Source organism: Scyliorhinus canicula, chromosome 1 (genome assembly GCF_902713615.1).
Source record: "Scyliorhinus canicula chromosome 1, sScyCan1.1, whole genome shotgun sequence".
Lineage (NCBI taxonomy): Eukaryota > Metazoa > Chordata > Chondrichthyes > Carcharhiniformes > Scyliorhinidae > Scyliorhinus > Scyliorhinus canicula.
Genome location: NC_052146.1, coordinates 49,718,680 through 49,737,581, shown reverse-complemented (window position 1 = coordinate 49,737,581; position 18,902 = coordinate 49,718,680). Strand labels below are relative to the sequence as shown.

The 18,902-nt window shown below is 47.6% G+C and overlaps 1 protein-coding gene across 1 annotated transcript in view; it reads right to left on the bottom strand.

Annotated features, from left to right (window-relative positions):
* The window catches only part of cfap73 (cilia and flagella associated protein 73), a 35,570-nt gene that overhangs the window by 2,465 nt on the left and 14,203 nt on the right, over positions 1–18,902 (bottom strand). Inside the window, exons 4-6 of the mRNA XM_038790459.1 lie at positions 15,107–15,307; positions 12,259–12,480; positions 6,896–7,051 (exon numbers count right to left, since the gene is read on the bottom strand). Of these exons, the coding sequence (XP_038646387.1) occupies positions 6,896–7,051; positions 12,259–12,480; positions 15,107–15,307 (579 nt within the window). The remainder of the gene's footprint in view (positions 1–6,895; positions 7,052–12,258; positions 12,481–15,106; positions 15,308–18,902) is intronic.

Genomic DNA, 18,902 nt, shown 5'->3' with positions numbered 1-18,902 from the left:
AAATCGAACTTGGGACCCTGTAGCTGTGAAGCAATTGTGGTATCCACAATGCTACCGTGCTGCCCTTAAGGAGAAGTTAATCTACACTCCATTATTCTACCCTAATCCATGTACCTATCCAATAGCCGCTTGAAGGTCCCTAACGTTTCCGACTCAGCTACTTCCACAGGCAGTGCATTCCATGCCCCCACTACTCTCTGGTAAAGAACCTACCTCTGACATCCCCTCTATATCTTCCACCATTTATCTTAAATTTATGTCCCCTTGTAATGGTGTGTTCCACCCGGGGAAAAAGTCTCTGACTGTCTACTCTATCTATTCCCCTGATCATCTTATAAACCTCTATCAAGTCGCCCCTCATCCTTCTCCGTTCTAATGAGAAAAGGCCTAGCACCCTCAACCTTTCCTCGTATGACCTACTCTCCATTCCAGGCAACATCCCGGTAAATCTCCTTTGCACCTTTTCCAAAGCTTCCACATCCTTCCTAAAATGAGGAGACCAGAACTGCACACAGTACTCCAAATGTGGCCTGACCAAGGTTTTGTACAGCTGCATCATCACCTCACGGCTCTTAAATTCAATCCCTCTGCTAATGAACGCTAGCACACCATAGGCCTTCTTCACAGCTCTATCCACTTGAGTGGCAACTTTCAAAGATCTATGAACATAGACCCCAAGATCTCTCTGCTCCTCCACATTGCCAAGAACCCTACCGTTAACCCTGTATTCCGCATTCATATTTGTCCTTACAAAATGGACAACCTCACACTTGTCAGGGTTAAACTCCATCTGCCACTTCTCAGCCCAGCTCTGCATCCTATCTATGTCTCTTTGAAGCCGACAACAGCCCTCCTCACTATCCACAACTCGTATTACTTTATTTATGTCCCATTCTTATAGTTTGTGGTTTTATAGCTGTTTCCCTTCACATTCTCTGTAATGAACATTTAGTATTTCTGTTTATACCCTGTCAATGCCAGAAGTCGGGTATCTTCTAGAAAAGGATAGACAAGTGCAAATAGGGCTGTGGTCACTTTGTACCCAGCGTACCAGGGCTTGATATATGATTGTCCAAACAGTGAATTTGCATCCCTTTTAAAGGAAGACATTGATTGGAAGATGAGCTTTTTGCCCCCTGTTGAACAAAAAAGTCTTGGTCTGGAATTTGAATAATCCCTCACAGCAATAAAGTGGCACTGATCATGAAATCTTGACAGAAGTCTCCCGCTTGTATTATGTGAACTAAAAGTATCTTTACTCTTCCAGGCAAACATAAACAAACCAAGGAAAATGTTACCTTGAAAAAAGAAGTATCTGACAGGGATTACTTAAGATCAAAAGTAGTTAAGACTGAAGGCAAGTCTGAAAGTGATGATGAATCTGCAGCTGATGAAGAAAATGAACTAAAGCCATCCACTGAGGAAAATAGCCTATTACATACAGATAGTGATTGTGAAAGTGAAGAAGAAAAGCAGGGTGGCAAACTGGAGAGGTTGACATTAGCATTGAAGAAGAAAAAAGAAGAGGAGGTTTGCAATTTTTTTCCATGCGGTTTGTTAGTATTTCTTTGCTGTCAAAATATTATTGTTTAATGTAGCCCGTTTTTGTTCAGGAGCACTGATAGTCTCCAACATCCTTGTTGCAAAATAGATCATGTCTTGCACTTAAGTATTTTCAAAATTGTACATGGCTCAAAACCAGAATTCAGATTTATTCAAATGTCTTCACTATGCATTTTAGAGAACTTGGTTACAAATTTTCTTCAATTTTAAATATTTATTGAGCAACGAATTCTGTATTATTTGGCTAACTTTAAACATACTAAAACTGGCTTTCTTTGTTTGATCATAAGACCATAAGATATAGAAGCAGAATTAGGCCATTCAATCAAGGCTGATATATTTCTCATCCACATTCTCCTGCCTTCTCTCTGTAACCCGTTATAACCTATCTATCTCTGTCTTAAAGACACTCAGTGACTTGGCCTCCACAACCTTCTGTGGCAATGAGTTCCACAGATTCACCACCCTCTGGCGGAAGAAATTCCTCCTCATCTCAGTTTTTAAATGTTCTGTAAGTGTCAATGAGATCACCCCCCCCCCCCCCCCCCCCCTCCCATATCCTTCTAAACACCATTGAGTACAGACCCGGAGTCCTCAACCGCTCCTCGTATGGCACGCCCTTCATTCCCGGGATCATTCTTGTGAACTGCCTCACCACCCACATCCTACAGGAGGAGCATGCAACTGCCCTATCCTGCATCCCCTCTTACTGTACAGAATTCGCTGCCCCGTGGACCAACTGGACCTCCGCCCTCCGACTCTGCTTTCAGTCAGCTGTACTCTAAACTCCTGGCTCCCTTCACGCTCTTTGATAAATATAGGAAATGAAATGTAAGCAGCACCTTACTCCCTCCTCACCTCACTCCCTCAGTCACCAAACTCTCACTGTAGCACTCAAATGCAACAAGCTCAGCACTCCCTCAGTCACCAAACTCTCACTGTAGCACTCAAATGCAACAAGCTAAGCACTCCCTCAGTCACCAAACTCTCACTGTAGCACTCAAATGCAACAAGCTAAGCACTCCCTCAGTCACCAAACTCTCACTGTAGCACTCAAATGCAACAAGCTCAGCACTCCCTCAGTCACCAAACTCTCACTGTAGCACTCAAATGCAACAAGCTCAGCACTCCAGTGCAAACTAAGTCTGCACTATAACTAGCTCTGATTTATACTGTGAATCTAGCCTCTGAAAACTGGTCTAATCCAATTAACTAATTAACAAGCTCCAGCTGCAAATAAGTACAAGTAGAACCTTGTTTAAAGCTGATTCAAAATTCACCTCTTATAGACCAAACAGCAACTTTTAAGTTAATTAACTTAATAAAAGAAATACTAGACTTTAAATAAAAATGAGTTTGCTCAATGGTCGTAACTTATGGATCCAGCCCCACTGTTCGAAAAACACTGGACCAGAATTTAATCAGTATGTCAACTTCCTGTGGTCTCTAATTAAAAGCCTGCCACGTCTATTTCTGAATCACCCAATGTATACATTCGCTATGTTGATCTGTACTAAATTAGCTGTTTCCATCGATGTGGAAGTGAACTTCAATTACTACTAATGCCCCTGGACTGGGGGGGGGGGGGGGGGGGAAGACGAGTTCTAATCTTGAAGACTCCGTTATCCATGTGAGCAAGTTTGTAAGGGTGAGGCTTGATGTGGCTCGTTCTACCTTCATCTTAGGACACAAGATTGAAATTACTAACCATGACCCCAAGAATAAAATTAAATAAATTTAATACACTCCGAATGTTTCATAAGTTATAGAAAATGCTTAATTTATATATTAATAGAATTATCATCAACTTCAAATGTCAAAACAAAATAAATATTTACACTTTAGATACAGAGGGAGTATACGGCTCTCACAGTCAATCGTGTGCAATCAGCATGCACCTCAATTCACTTGTCCTTGCTTGACATTCGTATTACCTCAGTTATACTGGTAGGAAAAAAACAATGCGGATGGAAATCAGCAGAATGTATGAAATGAAATTCACTTATTGTCACAGGTAGGCTTCAATGGAGTTACTGTGAAAAGCCCCTAGTCGCCACATTCCGGCACCTGTTCGGGGAGGCTGGTACGGGAATTGAACCGTGCTGCTGGCCTGCCTTGGTCTGCTTTAAAAGCCAGCGATTTAGCCCATTATGCTAAACCAGCCCCTTTGTATGATCAACACTACATGTGCACAATGGTCAGCAAAGTGTTTCGTGGGCCACACTCGGAACCCAGGTTCTGTGGCCCCCGAGCCACAAGTTGCCCACCACTGGTCTAGAGGATGCTCAATGTCATCTAAGCATCAGTGGTGGCCAATACCTTAAAGGGAAAAAGGAACAAAAGTAGAAATGCAGCGAACAAAATCATCGTGAGGTCGAAAGGCATCTCGCAAGATGCTGCAAACTGAATCCCGCCCTCACTATTTTTCAAATTTGGATATTGGAGCGAGGCAGCTAGTCTCACTCTGATATTCATTTCCCTGAGGTAGCCAAGGCGTTGGGATCTAACCCATTCGCCTTGGAGACCTGAGGCAAGCATTATTCAGTGCTGGTCTCCACAAACCGGGGACCAGATGGAACGGCACTCATGGGGGTCTCCCAGGGGATCAGAGGCCCCCAGGTGCTTGCCCTCTGGGCAGGGAGGCACCCTGGCACTGCTTGTGCCACCCAGGAATATTGGCACTGCCACCATGGTAGTGCCAAGGTGCCAGTCTGGCATTTTTACCACACCTGGGACTAAGTGCGGCCCACTAAGGCCCCAAATTGAATCAGAGTCCCGGTAGATAGAATGGTGTTCCTCGACATTGTGAGCGCCGGGAAACACCCGGCTAAACGCCGCTCGTCCCGGGACTCTGTTCCAATTCGGTTTGATCGTGCCCAGTGTCTTCTCATTCTGGAACACAACAGATTTCAATCTTACAAACAACCTGAATGAGCTTTTTGGTCAAATATATAATCCCAAAACCTAAATTCATTTTTAAAATTTTATTTATGGCGAAAGGGGTTTAATTTCCACAAGATTTCTGCAGAAAAGAGAGACCACTGAGGCAGCCTTTCTTGCCTGCGGACTCAACCAGCCATCCAGAGTGGTTTCCGTTCTGATCTCAGGGGTCTGAAATAATTATTTTTACTCATACGTTACGTGCCTGCCTCAGCCATGCCCACCTTTCCTCATGGAGCTACCAATGCCCCATAGTTATCAACAAACCCTCTAGATATCAGGTGCCCATCAAATGGGAAACCTTTCAGGGAAAATAGCTTCCTCGATCTGGCTCCCAGTTAAATGCGAGCTCGGTACCCCCATTTGGTCCCAATTTCCCAAAACCCAGGGGAAAATCCTGCCCGAGGTTTCAATGGCACTCATTTACCCATTCACCTTCCAACATAAGGAGTAAAATCCCTTGTAAGGAATAAAATCCGAAGAGAAACCTCTCTGGGAAGTTGGATTCCAATCTGTGTCAATGCAGTTCGGAATGAAAGCTTCCCCTCCAATTTGGAAGTTGTTCATGGCGTAGGGTGACCTCAAAAAGAGGAAAAGGAGAAAAGAATGAATGGAACAAGAGTTGGCTGTGGAGATTCTTGGAGCCAACTCTGCCATTCAATTAGATCCTTGATCTGTACTTTTAACTCGATTTGCCCAACTTTGCACCATATCCTTTGAAAACATCATGGAACAATTTATTTTCCATCAAACCATTTGTCAAGAGTTTGTCTTGGGAGCAACAAACAGTGTGAAATGGTACACTTGTGTTTAATGCTGCAACCTGCTAGTCCGCCAATCCATGTATTTGTTGCATTTTTGTTATCGGTATAGCATACATTTCTCCATAGAATAAAAAATTTAATGATTGCCAGTTCATCAATGGATCAGTTAGTAAAATAATTCAGAGATGGAAGTCCTAGGTTTGATTCCCTGGGTGAAATTCTCCGACCCCCTGCAGGGTTGGAGAATCACCCGGGGCCGCCGAAAATCCCGCCCCTGCCGTGGCAGAAATTCTCCGCCACCCGGGAATTGGCGAGGGCGGGAATCGCGCCGTGCCGAGCGGCGAGCCCCCTGCGGCGATTCTCCGGCCCGCAATGGGCCAAAGTCCCGCCGCTGGGAGGCCTCTCCCGCCGGCGTGGTTTGAACCACCTCTGGTGGCGGCGGGATCGGCGGCGCAAGCGGGCCCACGGGGTCCTGGGGGGGCGCGGGGCGATCGGACCCCGGGGGGTGCCCCCACGGTGGCCTGGCCCGCGATCGGGGCCCACCGATCGGCGGGCAGGCCAGTGCCATGGGAGCACTCTGTTTCTTCCACCGCCGCCACGGCCTCCACCATGGCGGAGGCGGAAGAGAATCCCCCAGCGCGCATGCGCTGGTGGTGACGTCAGCAGCAGCTGCCGCACGGCGCATGCGCGAACCGGCGAAGGCCTTTCGGCCAGCCCCGACACCGGCCGGCGGGCGTCAAAGGCCGTTGTGCCGGTTTTGGCGCCAGTCGGCGTGGTGCCAACCGCTCCGGCGCGGGCCTAGCCCCTCAATGTGAGGGCTTGGCCCCCAAAGGTGCGGAGAATTCCGCACTTTTGGGGAGGCCCGACGCCGGAGTGGTTGGCGCCACTCCGCTACGCCGGGACCCCCCGCCCCGCCGGGTAGGGGAGAATCCCGCCCCCTGTCCTGAACAGATTAACAGTAGGTGTTTCAGAATTGACTTCAGTGAAAGAGAGAGGAAATTATCCAACCTTTCTATTCTTGACCACTGCTGATGAGAATGTCCAATTCCAGTTCTCTTCCCACACCTAGTGGTGTGCTAAGGCAAACGTTCATCTATTTCCATAGGTAGTAATTCCTGGAACAGGTCACTAGTCTGTCGCCAGGGGCCTGTAGTTTGAGGGGAGACACTCCAAATCAAGCCTGGCTGACCAGGAGTCTCTCCCGCTTTTACCGCCAGTCATTGGTATATTTGGAAGGATTTGCAGGTTGACACACTCAATCTGTTTGACCACATTATGAACGCGCCTTCCTTGGCCATCAAGTCCTGGGTGGGACTTGAACCAAGAGCTTCTGGCTCAGAGAAAGGGAAGCTATCCATTGCACCACAAGACCACAAAGTGACTATTTGTTGATGGTATTATTGGATTCAGTTGCAATGCCTGTGAAGGAAAATACAGCTCACTGATACATGAAAAATGTCCTCTGATTAAGACACCAGAGGATTGTCACTGTACCAAAGCAGAAATTAGCACTTCAAAGAGGCGAAAGCTGGGAAAAATATAATTGAACAGTCCCAATGTAAAATACAGGGAAAAAGTCTGAATAGGGATAGGTGTAAATATGATGCATATATAACGGGCACACTTACTGCCTGAAGCTGTATATCTGTATCCTCTGATGCAGGGCCAAGTTGTTTATCTGCTTTTCTTACATGCATGTAAAGGTTAAAAATTGCCATCTTTGTCATACCCAAGATAATAGTCCTTTTAGCTGCTGTATTTTGAATGTGTACCCATGTGGATTCCTGTAAAATTAGAGAATGGTACAATTTCTTTAGAAATCACTGCACAAGCTTTTTAGAATCTTCAAAAAAAAACAAGTTCTTGGGACTTCTGGTGACGGCTATGTGGTGAGAAGTCACACGTGCAGTGGGACCCGATAGGGCACTTTGATTTCAGACCTTTTATTTTTAAATTTAGAGTACCCAATTCATTTTTTCCAATTATGGGGCCAATTTAGCGTCGCCAATCCACCTACCCTGCACATCTTTGGGTTATGGGGGCGAAACCCACGTAAACACGGGGAGAATGTGCAAACTCCACACGGACAGTGACCCAGAGCCGTGATCGAACCTAGGACCTCGATGCCATGAGACTGCAATGCTACCACTGCGCCACTGTGCTGCCCGATCTCCGGCCTTTTTGCCAGGGTTATGGCTGATGTTTGGGGGGAAATTTGTTTAGTATGATGGGATGGGATCCCCTCACAAGGAATGCCCAGTAATTCCAATACAAGGTAGAAGTCAGGCAAGAAAGAGATCATCGTCAGACTCAGAAGCCCCTCGGACCTCGGGGGGGGACACATTTTTTAAAGTACTTTTATTGGATTTTTTGCATTTTATATCAACAGTTACAGAACAAGACAAAACCAACATGTATCAAAAATTACCACACCAACAATTACCTTACACATGGTATACAGTCTCGCCATGTAAAACTTATATTACAAAGGGCGCTTATTTAGTCCAAAAGAAAGTCAAAAAGGGTAAATAAAATACAGAAACAAAAAGACAGCTGAGCATCAGCTCAGCCAGACAGGGGACCACCATGTCATGTGAGGCCAATGGCTGGCTGTGTTTCTCTCAAAGGGGGTTATTGTATGGTTATGGGGCGCTCCTGTTTGGGAGCCCCCGGTGGTCAGCCATTGCAGCTGTGTTACATTTCCCTTGGTGTGTTCCCTCCCCCAACCTCCTGTCCCACTTTACCCCCTCCCCCTTTCCTCTCCTTGTTTTCTGGTTCGTTCTGGTTCAGTCCTGTCCACCTGGAGGTGAAGTTTGCCCTGTGAAGTTATTCGGTCGAGAGTCCTCCCCCTATCTCCCTGCCGAGCTCTTCCACCCTTTTTTCCCTCGTCTCGCCCAGGGATGAGCATGTGGACCTCCTCCAGTAGTCTTCCATACATGTCTGCATAGTTCCCGTCTCCCCAGTTTGACCGCAATCTCTAGTCTCTCCAATAGTGAGTGTCCTGGTATCTCGGGGAATATTGTTTTTTTGAGGAAGTTTTTGATTAATTTGTTTGGAGCTTGTCCATCAGTTCCCCTAAGGTCGCTACTCAGGCTTCTACGTACATGTCTCCCTTCATCCTTGTTCCATCTTTTGAAGGAAGTGTCCATTGTCGCAGGGGTGTACTTGTGGTTTTTGCAGATGGGGGCGAGATGGGGTCTCGGTCAGACCAAATTGGTGTCGCAGTTGGTTCCACGTTCTCAGCTTAGCTGCTACCACTGGGTTTTTTGAGTATCTGGCCGAGGGTGATGGCCAGTGCTCAGAGGGATGTCCCGGTACAGGAACACTCCTCTATTCTGACCCACTCTGCTCCTATGACTTATCCCCGTACCCTTTCTGCGGTAGCCAGCCCGTAGTAGAATTGGAGGTTCAGGAGGGCCAGGCGACCCATGTTCCTCCTCCTTTGTAGAACCTTCTTCCTAATCCTTGGGCTCTGTAGGTCCCTTTCTACCTCTTCCACCAGACTTATCAGGTTTAATTTGTGGATCCGTGTCCAATCGTGGGCTACTTCGATCCCCAAGTGTTGGAATTTAGTCTGGGCCAGTTTGACAATAGCCCCCTTTCAGGGACCTCCCCCCCCCCCCCCCCAAATCTGCTTTCTCTCTCTCTCTCTCTCTCCCCCTCCCCCTCCCAGGGTGGGTTCACAGGGATGAGGAGACATTTCTTAACACAAAGAGTGGTGAGCCTGTGAAATTCATTGCCACAGGAAGTAGTTGATGCTAAAACTTTGAATATATTCAAGAGGCGGCTAGATATAGCACTTGGGGAGAATGGGATCAAAGGCTATGGGGAGAAAACAGGATTAGGCTACTGAGTTGGATGATCAGCCATGATCGTGATGAATGGTGGAGCAGGCTGGAAGGGCCAAAAGGCCTCCTCCTGCTCCTATCTTCTATGTATGTATCTGTGTATGATTTTGCTCTTGTTAAGATACAGGACCTGAGAAGGCTCCAAACTCCCTTAGGAGTTCCATTATTACTTCCATGCTGGCCAGGGGGTTCGAGACATAGAGGAGCAAGTCATCCCTGTAGAGTGGGACTTTATGCTGTCTGTCTCCCCTCCAAATGCCCTACGACTCCTTCGCTGCTCTACGAGCGAATGCCAGTGGCTCAATTGCCATGGCAAACAGTAGAAGTCTGCTTGGAATCCATTTGGTGCCTTCCGTGCCTGCATGGTGTTAATACTCTCCATGACTTCCAGTTCTAGTGGTGCTTCTAGGCCCCCAATCTTTTCCTCCCCCACAACTGACATGCCCAGTCCGCTGGGGGACTACTTCATCTTTATTCCACATCTTCTGTGGGGTTTCTGCCTTCGATACCCTCCGGTCGACTCACAATTCAAAGGTTCTGATGGCGTGACCAGTCCTCTTGGTCCTCCATCTTCCCCTTGAGTGCTCCCTGAGCCACGAACAACCTTTCCACCTCCGCTTCCAATGAGGCGATCCGGTCGCCTTGTTCGGTAGCCACTTTCTTGAGCTCCTGCACCGTCACCTCCCGTGCCTCCAGTTGCCGCTCCGTCCTTCTCTATCCCTCTGCGACCGCCAACTCAGTACCCGCCATTATCTCTTTCTTCATAGCATCTCTGTTTAAGGAGCTCTGTGTTAGGAGTTCCATCCGTTGGTATATTGGTGGATAGGCCGCGTGAGTATCAGCGATCTGGCTTGCTCCACCAAGTTCTATTCCGCCTAGCTCCGTGTGTCCGCTGCCTCAACCTTTCTCTCCTGGCTCTTAATGATCTTATTGCCCTTTCGCCCCCTTTGTTGTTTTGAGGGCATATCTTTACGTCTGTGATGGTTTCAGAGAAGGGTGGGGTGTTTCTGGTTGGCTTGGTGGCCGTATTTTGCACTAAAAGTGCCGAATTCTGAGTTTCCAAGAGGAGAGCCACCTTTCCTGCAACTGCTCAGCACATCCCGCCACCAGACGTCGGTTTGGGGGGGGGGGGGGGGGGGGGGGGAAGAGAGACATGGCGGAGGCTTCTGCTGCATCGTTAGCCTCTCCATGTCAACTGTGATGTTGGCAAGCTTCTTGACGGAAGAATTTAAGAAGAAGTGGCAGGCGTATTGGCAATGGGGTTGGAGCCCTGCCTTCTGGGGGTGATTTTGGAGGAACAGACTGGTTTTGTTAAGAGCCGGCAGTTGTCAGTCAACATTAGGATATTGTGAAATGAGCCAGAGGTGATTATTTCAATTGACGCTGAGATGTGTTCGATAGGGTTGTGTGGGGGATACCTGTGAAATCCTTGGAAGATTTGGCTTTGGGCCAAAACTGATATCATGGATTAGGCTTTTGTATAGGGCCCCCACTGTGAGTGTACGTACTAATGCCCTGAGCTCAGGTTATTTTCAACTGAACAGGGCTACAAGGCAGGGATGTCCATTATCCCCACTTTTGCTTGCCTGAGCCACTGGCCATTGCGTTGTGGTCATCCACTAGATGGAGGGATGGAGCAAAGAGTGTCCTTATATGCGGATGATTTGTTACCATATATCACGGACCCACTCTCCAATGTGGAGGATATAATGAAGCTGCTCAGGTTTAGGTTCTTTCTTTGCTACAAGCTGAATCTGAACAAAAGTCAACATTCTCCGGTAAACCCCCGAGGAAGGGAGTCAATCTGGGGAGATTGCCGTTTTGTCTGTCCTGGACTAACTTCCGTTATCTGGAAATCTGGGTGGCGAAATCTGGCTGGCTCATGATTGGGCCTCGCTCTATAATATTAACTTTGCTAGCCTGGGGTGAAGGCCGATATTAAAAGGTGGGACTTGGCCTTTGACCTCGGCGGGAAGGGTACAGACGGTGAAGATGAATATTCTCCCAAGGTTTTTGTTTTTGTTCCAGTGTCGCCCTTACTTTCTTCCCAAGTCTTTTGTTTGCAGGGTCAATAAACTGATATCTACTTTTGTTTGGGCTGGTGAGAAGGACCTCGTAGGAGGTTTCTGCAAAGGGATAGGCAGTCGGCAGGGGGTGGGGGGGGGGGGGGGGGGGGGCCTCCTCATTTGCAAGGTTAAGCTTGATCCAGTTCAAGGTGGTGCACTAACCAGGGCGCATTTGAATTAGTTCTTTTCGGGGGTGGAGGATAGGTATGAGAGGTGCCCTAGGGAGCCAGCGAATCACATGCACATGTTTTAGTCTTGCTCCAAGCTTGTAGGTTTCTGCGTCTCCTTTTTCGACACTATGTCGGAGATTTGGGGTGTTAGGTTGGAGCCGTACCCGTTGCTGGCCATTTTTGGAGCATCGGACCCATCGGTGCTGCAGACGGGGATGAAGGCAAATGTCCTGGCCTTCGCCTTGTTAGTAGCCTGGAGATAAGTTCTGCTTGGGTGGAGATCCCTGTTGCCGCGTGGGGCCTTCGCCTCGCTGGGAGACCTGATGGAATTTTTCTATCTGGAGAAGATCAATTATACCACGAGGGAGTCAGTGGAAGGGTTCAACTCAAGGTGCCTGCCTTTTGTCTCCTTTTTCAGGGAACTGCTTACCATCAGCAGTTGGGGTGTGGCGGGGTCATTTTGTTACGGTATTGCTTTCTTTACGGACTGCTGAGGGGGCGGGGGAGGTGGACTGTGATCCAGGGGAGGTGGTTTGTATTGGCGTTTGTTGTACTTTACTTTATTATAATGAAAATCTTTTATAAAATAAAAATATTGTTTCAAGAAAAACACGTTCTTGGTCATTTGTGATTTTATTCTGGCAAAATACCTTGGTCCCAGATTATGCAATGAGCTGCAAATAAACATTGCTCGCTATTTCTTACTCTTAAACTTGCCCGCAGATGTTATGTGGACTTTTAAACGTGCTAATTACTGACAGTCTGAATTAGTGTCTCCTCAACCAACCAGCTTGAAAAATTCTTACTGAACCCCTCTGAGTCTAAACCAATTAAGAGTTAGTACATTGAATTCTATGTGAAATGCTGAGATCTAAGGATCTTGGCTTAATTTCGAGAAAATACTTACCCCTTTTATAATTTTAGCTTTGGCATTTTCCCGCCGAGCTTGTAGTTTGGCCATGCTGTTATGATACATCATAATTTCATTATTCTTTTCTTTCATGAATTGATTATGATTGGATTTAATTGTCTTCATGATTTCTTGATCTTCCTGATACTTTGTAATTAGAAGGTCATATGTAATGAACAAAGTCTCAAAACGTGTCCTCACCATATTCATGTCCTGAAACTTAAAAAGGCACATAAAAAAATCAGGAACAGTTTGTTCAATTACAAGCACTTTGAGAAAAAGTTACTTTGGCATTTACTTGCATCAGGGCCTCTCGTAACTTATTTTAACACCAAGACTCCTTGTTCCTGTACTGTAATATCAACAACCCCCCCCCCCCCCTCCCCCCCACACACACACACACACACACACTCCACCTCTACCATTGAGGCTTAATTGAATTGTGTACACACACTTCTGCAACGTTCAGATTTTTTTGCTGGTCCTCCCAAGTGCCATCCTTCTTACAATGTAACATGTCCAAAACCTTGCTGCTTGCCTCCTCTCCCTTATTAAGGGCAGAGTGGGCTGGCGTGGGCGGTAAAATTGTGTGCCATGGCAGAGACCTATTGCCCGCCCAACATTGCTGGTATTTTGCACGTGGTGGGTTAGCATCAGGCAGCCTGCTCGCTTGTGGGCCATTGTGACCCTTCAGTGACCAATTAGTGGCTACTCAAGACCTCCTCCCACCACTGTTCAGATCTGTCCCTGCAGCAGAGCAATTTCACGCCAAGTGCCCAGACCACCAGGTGAAATCCAGCAACTTTGTTACCAGGCTGGAATGGGAGTTGGCGGTGCCTTATGTTCATCCTCCCTGTACCCACTAGAGGTTCCCCCAAAGTATTCCCCATTTCCCCTCCCTTCCTGTCCTGTTGATCCCAGCTCCCCACACCAACATTCCAACCACACCTCCCCCCCCCACCACACATTTGCTGAGCTCTACCAGTCTGACTCCGACAAGAGGCTAAAATTACCTGAAGGTCTAAATTCCATCAGCATTTCCTCTTCAGATCTGCATGCAGTCCCAGCAATGACCACCACACCCAGTGACGCTGCTGGGACAAGAGAGCTGCTGGCCATTTGATTGGCAGGCAGCTCTTTAGAGGCAGGACATGTTGGTGAGAGCAGAAGCCTGCCTCGAGCCAATTACACCTTCTACAGCCATTAAATGGCTGCAGGGAAAGCTGGCCAAGTACAGTTGGGCTTACCTCTGACTTTAACACATGGTGGGGACACCACCCCCACATAAAATTCAGCCTTAAGTCCCACTTCTTTATTACCCCATTCTTGTTAACCTTCAAAGGTTCCACATCCACCAACTCATTAACTTCTAAAAATTTGCCGCCATCTATTAGTCTCTCCAAGACCTGGGGCTGGTTTAGCACAGTGGGCTAAGTAGCTGGCTTGTAATGCAGAACAAGGGCCGGGATTCTCACCTACCCGGCGGGGCGGGTAGGGGGGTGGCGCCAACCACTCCGGCGTCGGGCCTCCCCAAAGGTGCGGAATTCTCTGCACCTTTGGGGGCTAGGCCCGCGCCGGAGTGGTTGGCGCCACGCCGACTGGCACCAAAACCGGCGCCAATGGCCTTTGACGCCTGCCGCCCGGCGTCGGGGCTGGCCTAAAGGCCTTCGCCAGTTCGTGCATGCGCCGGTGCGTCAGCGGCTGCTGAAGTCACCACCAGTGCATGCGCGGTAGGGGAGTTCTCTTCCAACTCTGCTATGGTGGAGGCCATGGCGGCGGCGGCAGAAAAAGAGTACCCCCACGGCACTGGCCCGCCCGCCGATCGGTGGGTACCGATCGCGGGCCAGGCCACCGTGGGGGCACCCCCCGGGGTCCGATCGCCCCGCTCCCCCCCAGGACCCTGCTCGCGCCGCCAATCCCGCCGCCACCAGAGGTGGTTAAAACCACGTCGGCGGGATTGGCCTGTCAGCGGCGGGACTTTGGCCCATCACGAGCCGGAGAATCGCTGCGGGGGTCACGCCGATCGGCGCAGCGTGATTCCCGCCCCCGCCAATTCCCGGGTGGCGGAGAATTCCGGCCACGGCGGGGGCGGGATTTATGCCGGCCCCGGGCGATTCTCCGACCCTGCGGGGGTCGGAGAATTCCGCCCAAGGCAACAGTGCGGGTTCAATTCCCATACCGGCCTCCCCGAACAGGCGCAGGAATGTGGTGACTAGGGGCTTTTCACAGTAACTTCATTGAAACCTACTTGTGACAATAAGCTATCACTGGGGCTGGTTTAGCACACTGGACAAACAGCTGGCTTTTAATGCAAAATAAGGCAGCAGCGCGGGTTCAATTCCCGTTCCGGCCTCCCCGAACAGGTATTGGAATGTGGCAACTAGCGGCTTTCCACGGTAACTTCATTGAAGGCGACTTGTGACAATAGGCCATTATTATTATTATTACCTTGCTGTCTCGACCTCCTCTAGACCAATACTCCATCGTGCACGCACTTATCTTCCAGCTCAGGCATCCTTTGCCTCCCTCTCTATTTTGGTTCCATCTTTGGCTGAAAACCGTTCAGCCAGCTTAGTCCGATAGTCAGGAACAGTCTCTCTCTATTATCTCACAACATCAATTCAAAAACCTCCCCAAAATCTATTGCTTTAGGATGACCTTCAGTTATTACCTACTTCCATATCCACTTGGTATCGGATTATATTTGCCTCTGTGAAGCATTTAAGTCATTTTCGATGTGCAAGAAAAATTGGAAGCTATTACTAGATATGTTAAATTCCCTTCCAAAAAAAAATCATACATACAGTTATGTAAACAAAGTTAGCAATACACTCTTTTTGGTTACCTCTTTTGACATTTTGATTACTTTCGCCAAGAATTTCGGATAAATGGAATATGCCTCCACTTTCTTCTTCAGTTTCTCCCTCTTTTTGATAAGAACGCCCAGTTCTGCCTTATATCGAAGTATATCCTTCTCCTTCTGTATTATTAGTTCTGTTTCAGTAATTATTTTGTTCTTTGCTCTATTTTGCTTGGCGTCATTTTCCTTAGCAGGGAGAAGGGGTAAAATAACAGACATCACTGCACAAATTACTGCCGCATTAAAAAAAATATATTTTGAATAGGTCATCTTCTCCTTTAAACCCTTTAAACTGCATCTCTAATTCAGGACTTAATGAATGGCCTAGGATTGAGGGAGGCCCTTGACTGAAAATCTCACCCTAAATTATTCCTTCACTTAAGATGAGCAAATAATACAGCTTCCCCATGCCCTTTGATGACCAAACTAAATGTTCCCACCACTTTTATCAGTGCAACCCATGCCTTCCAAAATAAAAGTCGGAACCTGTGACTTGAGATCACCAGCTCCGCAAATGCACAGACTAGGCACTTGACTCAGAAATGTCTCATATGTATCTGGTCAAAAACATGTGTTGTGTGGTCTTTGAAACCAATCAACTCAAAATGTTTGACACGACTTCTGGAAGCTCTGTATATGAACTTGTAGGCCCCAAAATCAAAATGTGGAAAGGCAGATACCAGAATTAGAAGTAATTTCTCAATAGACATAACTGCCCTAAACTGGAAGTGGTACTGGAAACAACAGGAGGGTACACAGTGAGCTTTCTGATCCACTTGGAAATAACTAGTAACATATTCCACGCTCCTTAAGATGCCTCCTGCTGGCATCTTAAAATATACTGTGCTCTTTTTCTTTAACTAATCTTAGAGCAGTGAGACTAGGGATAAACTCAGAAGACCAAAAGACTATGGGCGCGATTCTCCGCTGCACACAACGGGTCAGAGAATAGCAGGAGGGTGTCCCCGCCATTTTTCACGCCCCCCCCCCACGGCCGCCCCACGACACGAATCGCTGCTCGCCGTTTTTTACGGCAAACAGCGATTCTCCCCAGGCCGATGGGCTGAGTTCCCAGGCCTTTACGGCCGTTTTTACGGCAGCAAACACACCTGCTTGCTGACGTCGTAAAAACGGCCGCAACATGCCCGTTCTGGGCATCCAGGGCCCCGATTAGCACGGCCGTGGTAGGGGGGCATGGGCCCGCAATCGGTGGGCACCGATCGCGGGCAGTGCGTCCGTAACGGACGCACTCTTTCTCCCTCTGCTGCCCTGCAGGATCAGTCCGTGGGGCGGCCGAGGGAGATGACGGCCCCGCGCATGCGCGGCTGACGTCATTGTGCGTGACGCTTGGCGCGCGGACTTAGCAACGGTCGCTAAGGCCGCGATGCCGTGCTTCACAGGGCCCTGCTGCTAGCCCCGCCCGGGGGGGGACAATCGGGTCCCAGGAGGGGGCGCGGAGGCTGCCGTGAAACACGGCCAGTTTCACGGCAGCCTTTACGATTCGCTGCATTTGCGGAGAATCACGCCCATGCTCTATATCAGCTTTCTCTCACCATGTTTGATCGAACCCTATCAGCATTATCTTTTATTCCTTTCTCCCACATCGGCTTATTGAACTTTATCTTAAATGCTATTTGCCTCAGCTACTCCATGCGGTAGCAAATTCCACATTTTAACTACTCTATGAGAAATTCTTCAGAATTTCTTATTGTATACATTAGTGATGATTTTATATTCATGACTGCTAATTTTGGATTCTCCCACAAGTTGGAAATGTATTCTGTATGTCCACTCTATCAACCCCTTCATTATTTTAAAGTCAATTATTAGGTCATCCCTCAACCTTGTCTTTAGAAAGAAAAAGCTATGGCCTGTTCAGTCCTTCCTGATGATTATATCCCCTTGGTTCTGGTGTTATCCTTGTGATTATCGTTTGCACCTTCTCTAGTGCTTATTCATCCTTGTTGTAATGCGTAGACCAAACCTATACACAGTACTCAAAATGTGGTCCAGCCAAGGTTCTACACAAGTTTAATACAGCTTCTCTGACCTGTGGTCTGCATATTTTGCAATTGGATTTCTGATTCTCATATCCAAATTATTTGTGTAAATATTGAACAAACATCAGGGCAGGACGGTGGTGCAGTGGATAGCGCTGCTGCCTCACGGTGCTGAGGACCTGGGTTTGATCCCAGCCCCGGGTCACTGTCCATCTGGGGTTTGCACATTCTCCCTGTGTCTGAGTGGGTCTCACCCCCACAATCCAAAGATGTGCAGGCTAGGTGGTTTGGCCAAGCTAAATTGCCCCTTAAATGGGGAAAAATAAATTGGGTACTCTAAATTTATTTTTTTTAAAAGCCATCTCAGTGTTGATCCATGGGGAACACCACTTTTACCTTTTAAGATTGTTTATAATTTTTAAGGCCATGTTAACTGGTGTTGCTGTTTTGTTTGTTTGTCTCCCTGCGTCTCTTTACTTCAATGGTGTATGTTGCCTCCCTTTCACTCCTTCCAAAATTTACCACCTCACACTTACCTATATTGAAACACATTTTTTAATTGCACACTGTAAGTTTAACCATGAATTATCTCTCCTATCTTAAATGTTACTATAGCTTTTGAAACCTCTTTTTCTAATATTATATGCACCTTGTTAGTCTCCCTGGTAAATATTGAGGCAATGTAATTATTCAATATTTACACCATTTGATTGTTATTACCTCTAAGTTTATACTTTTCATTCTGAAGTGGCACTCATCTTCCCGATCTACGTTTTCTTCTGCTAATCAGCTTGCGGATCGGGTATTTATCTGGAGATTATCCCCTGTAAAATCCTGCTTTGTAATTATTTCCTAGCTTCTCATACTCCTTTATTAGTACCATCTCATTGTTCTTTCCTGTGTCATTGGTCCTGACATGAGCCCCGGGGAACTGAATCCTCCTCCCTCCTTTTGCAAACTCCTTCCAACTCCTCTGAGTTATCCTTTACCATTGCACCGAGTAGGCAGCACACCCACCTAGACTCCCAATCACGACAGCAGAGGATGCTATCTGTATTTCTAATGATCAAATCCCCAGTGTTTACAACCTTTCTACTCTGCTCCTCCCTCTCTTTAAACTGCCTCCTGCTCCTTGGTGCCATGGTTAGCATTCTGGCCAACCTTCTTGCACCCTTCATCCTTATTCTCACTGGAAGGTGTACAATGAGGTCTTGCGGCGCAATGGGTAGCATTCCTGCGTCTAAGTCAGAAGCTCTGGGTTTGAGATCCACCTGAGGACTTGATGGCCAAGGATGGTGCGTTCATAACCAATGGCTGGAGCTAAGAGTGAGAGGGACTCCTGGTCAGCCACATTTGATGTAGAGTGGCGCCCTTCAGGTTATGAGCCCCTGGCAACAGACTATAATAATAATAATAATAATCACTTATTGTCACAAGTAGGCTCCAAGTTACTGTGAAAAGTCCCTAGTCGCCACATTCTGACGCCTGTTCAGAGAGGCCGGTACAGGAATTGAACCCGCGCTGCTGACATTGTTCTGCATCACAAGCCAGCTATTTAGCCCACTGTTCTAAACCAGTCCCTAGCAACCAGTTCCAGGGATTGCTAACTATGGAAACAGGTGAAAGTCTGCCGTAGCGCACCACTAGGGCGGGAAGAGAATTGGAATTGAAATAGAGAACATTGTGGCTGTTGGATGGGACCAGTGTACAGGGCCTCATACTCTATCTCCCTTCGACTACAACGCATGCAAAATGGAAGTGACATATTTCATGTTACTGCT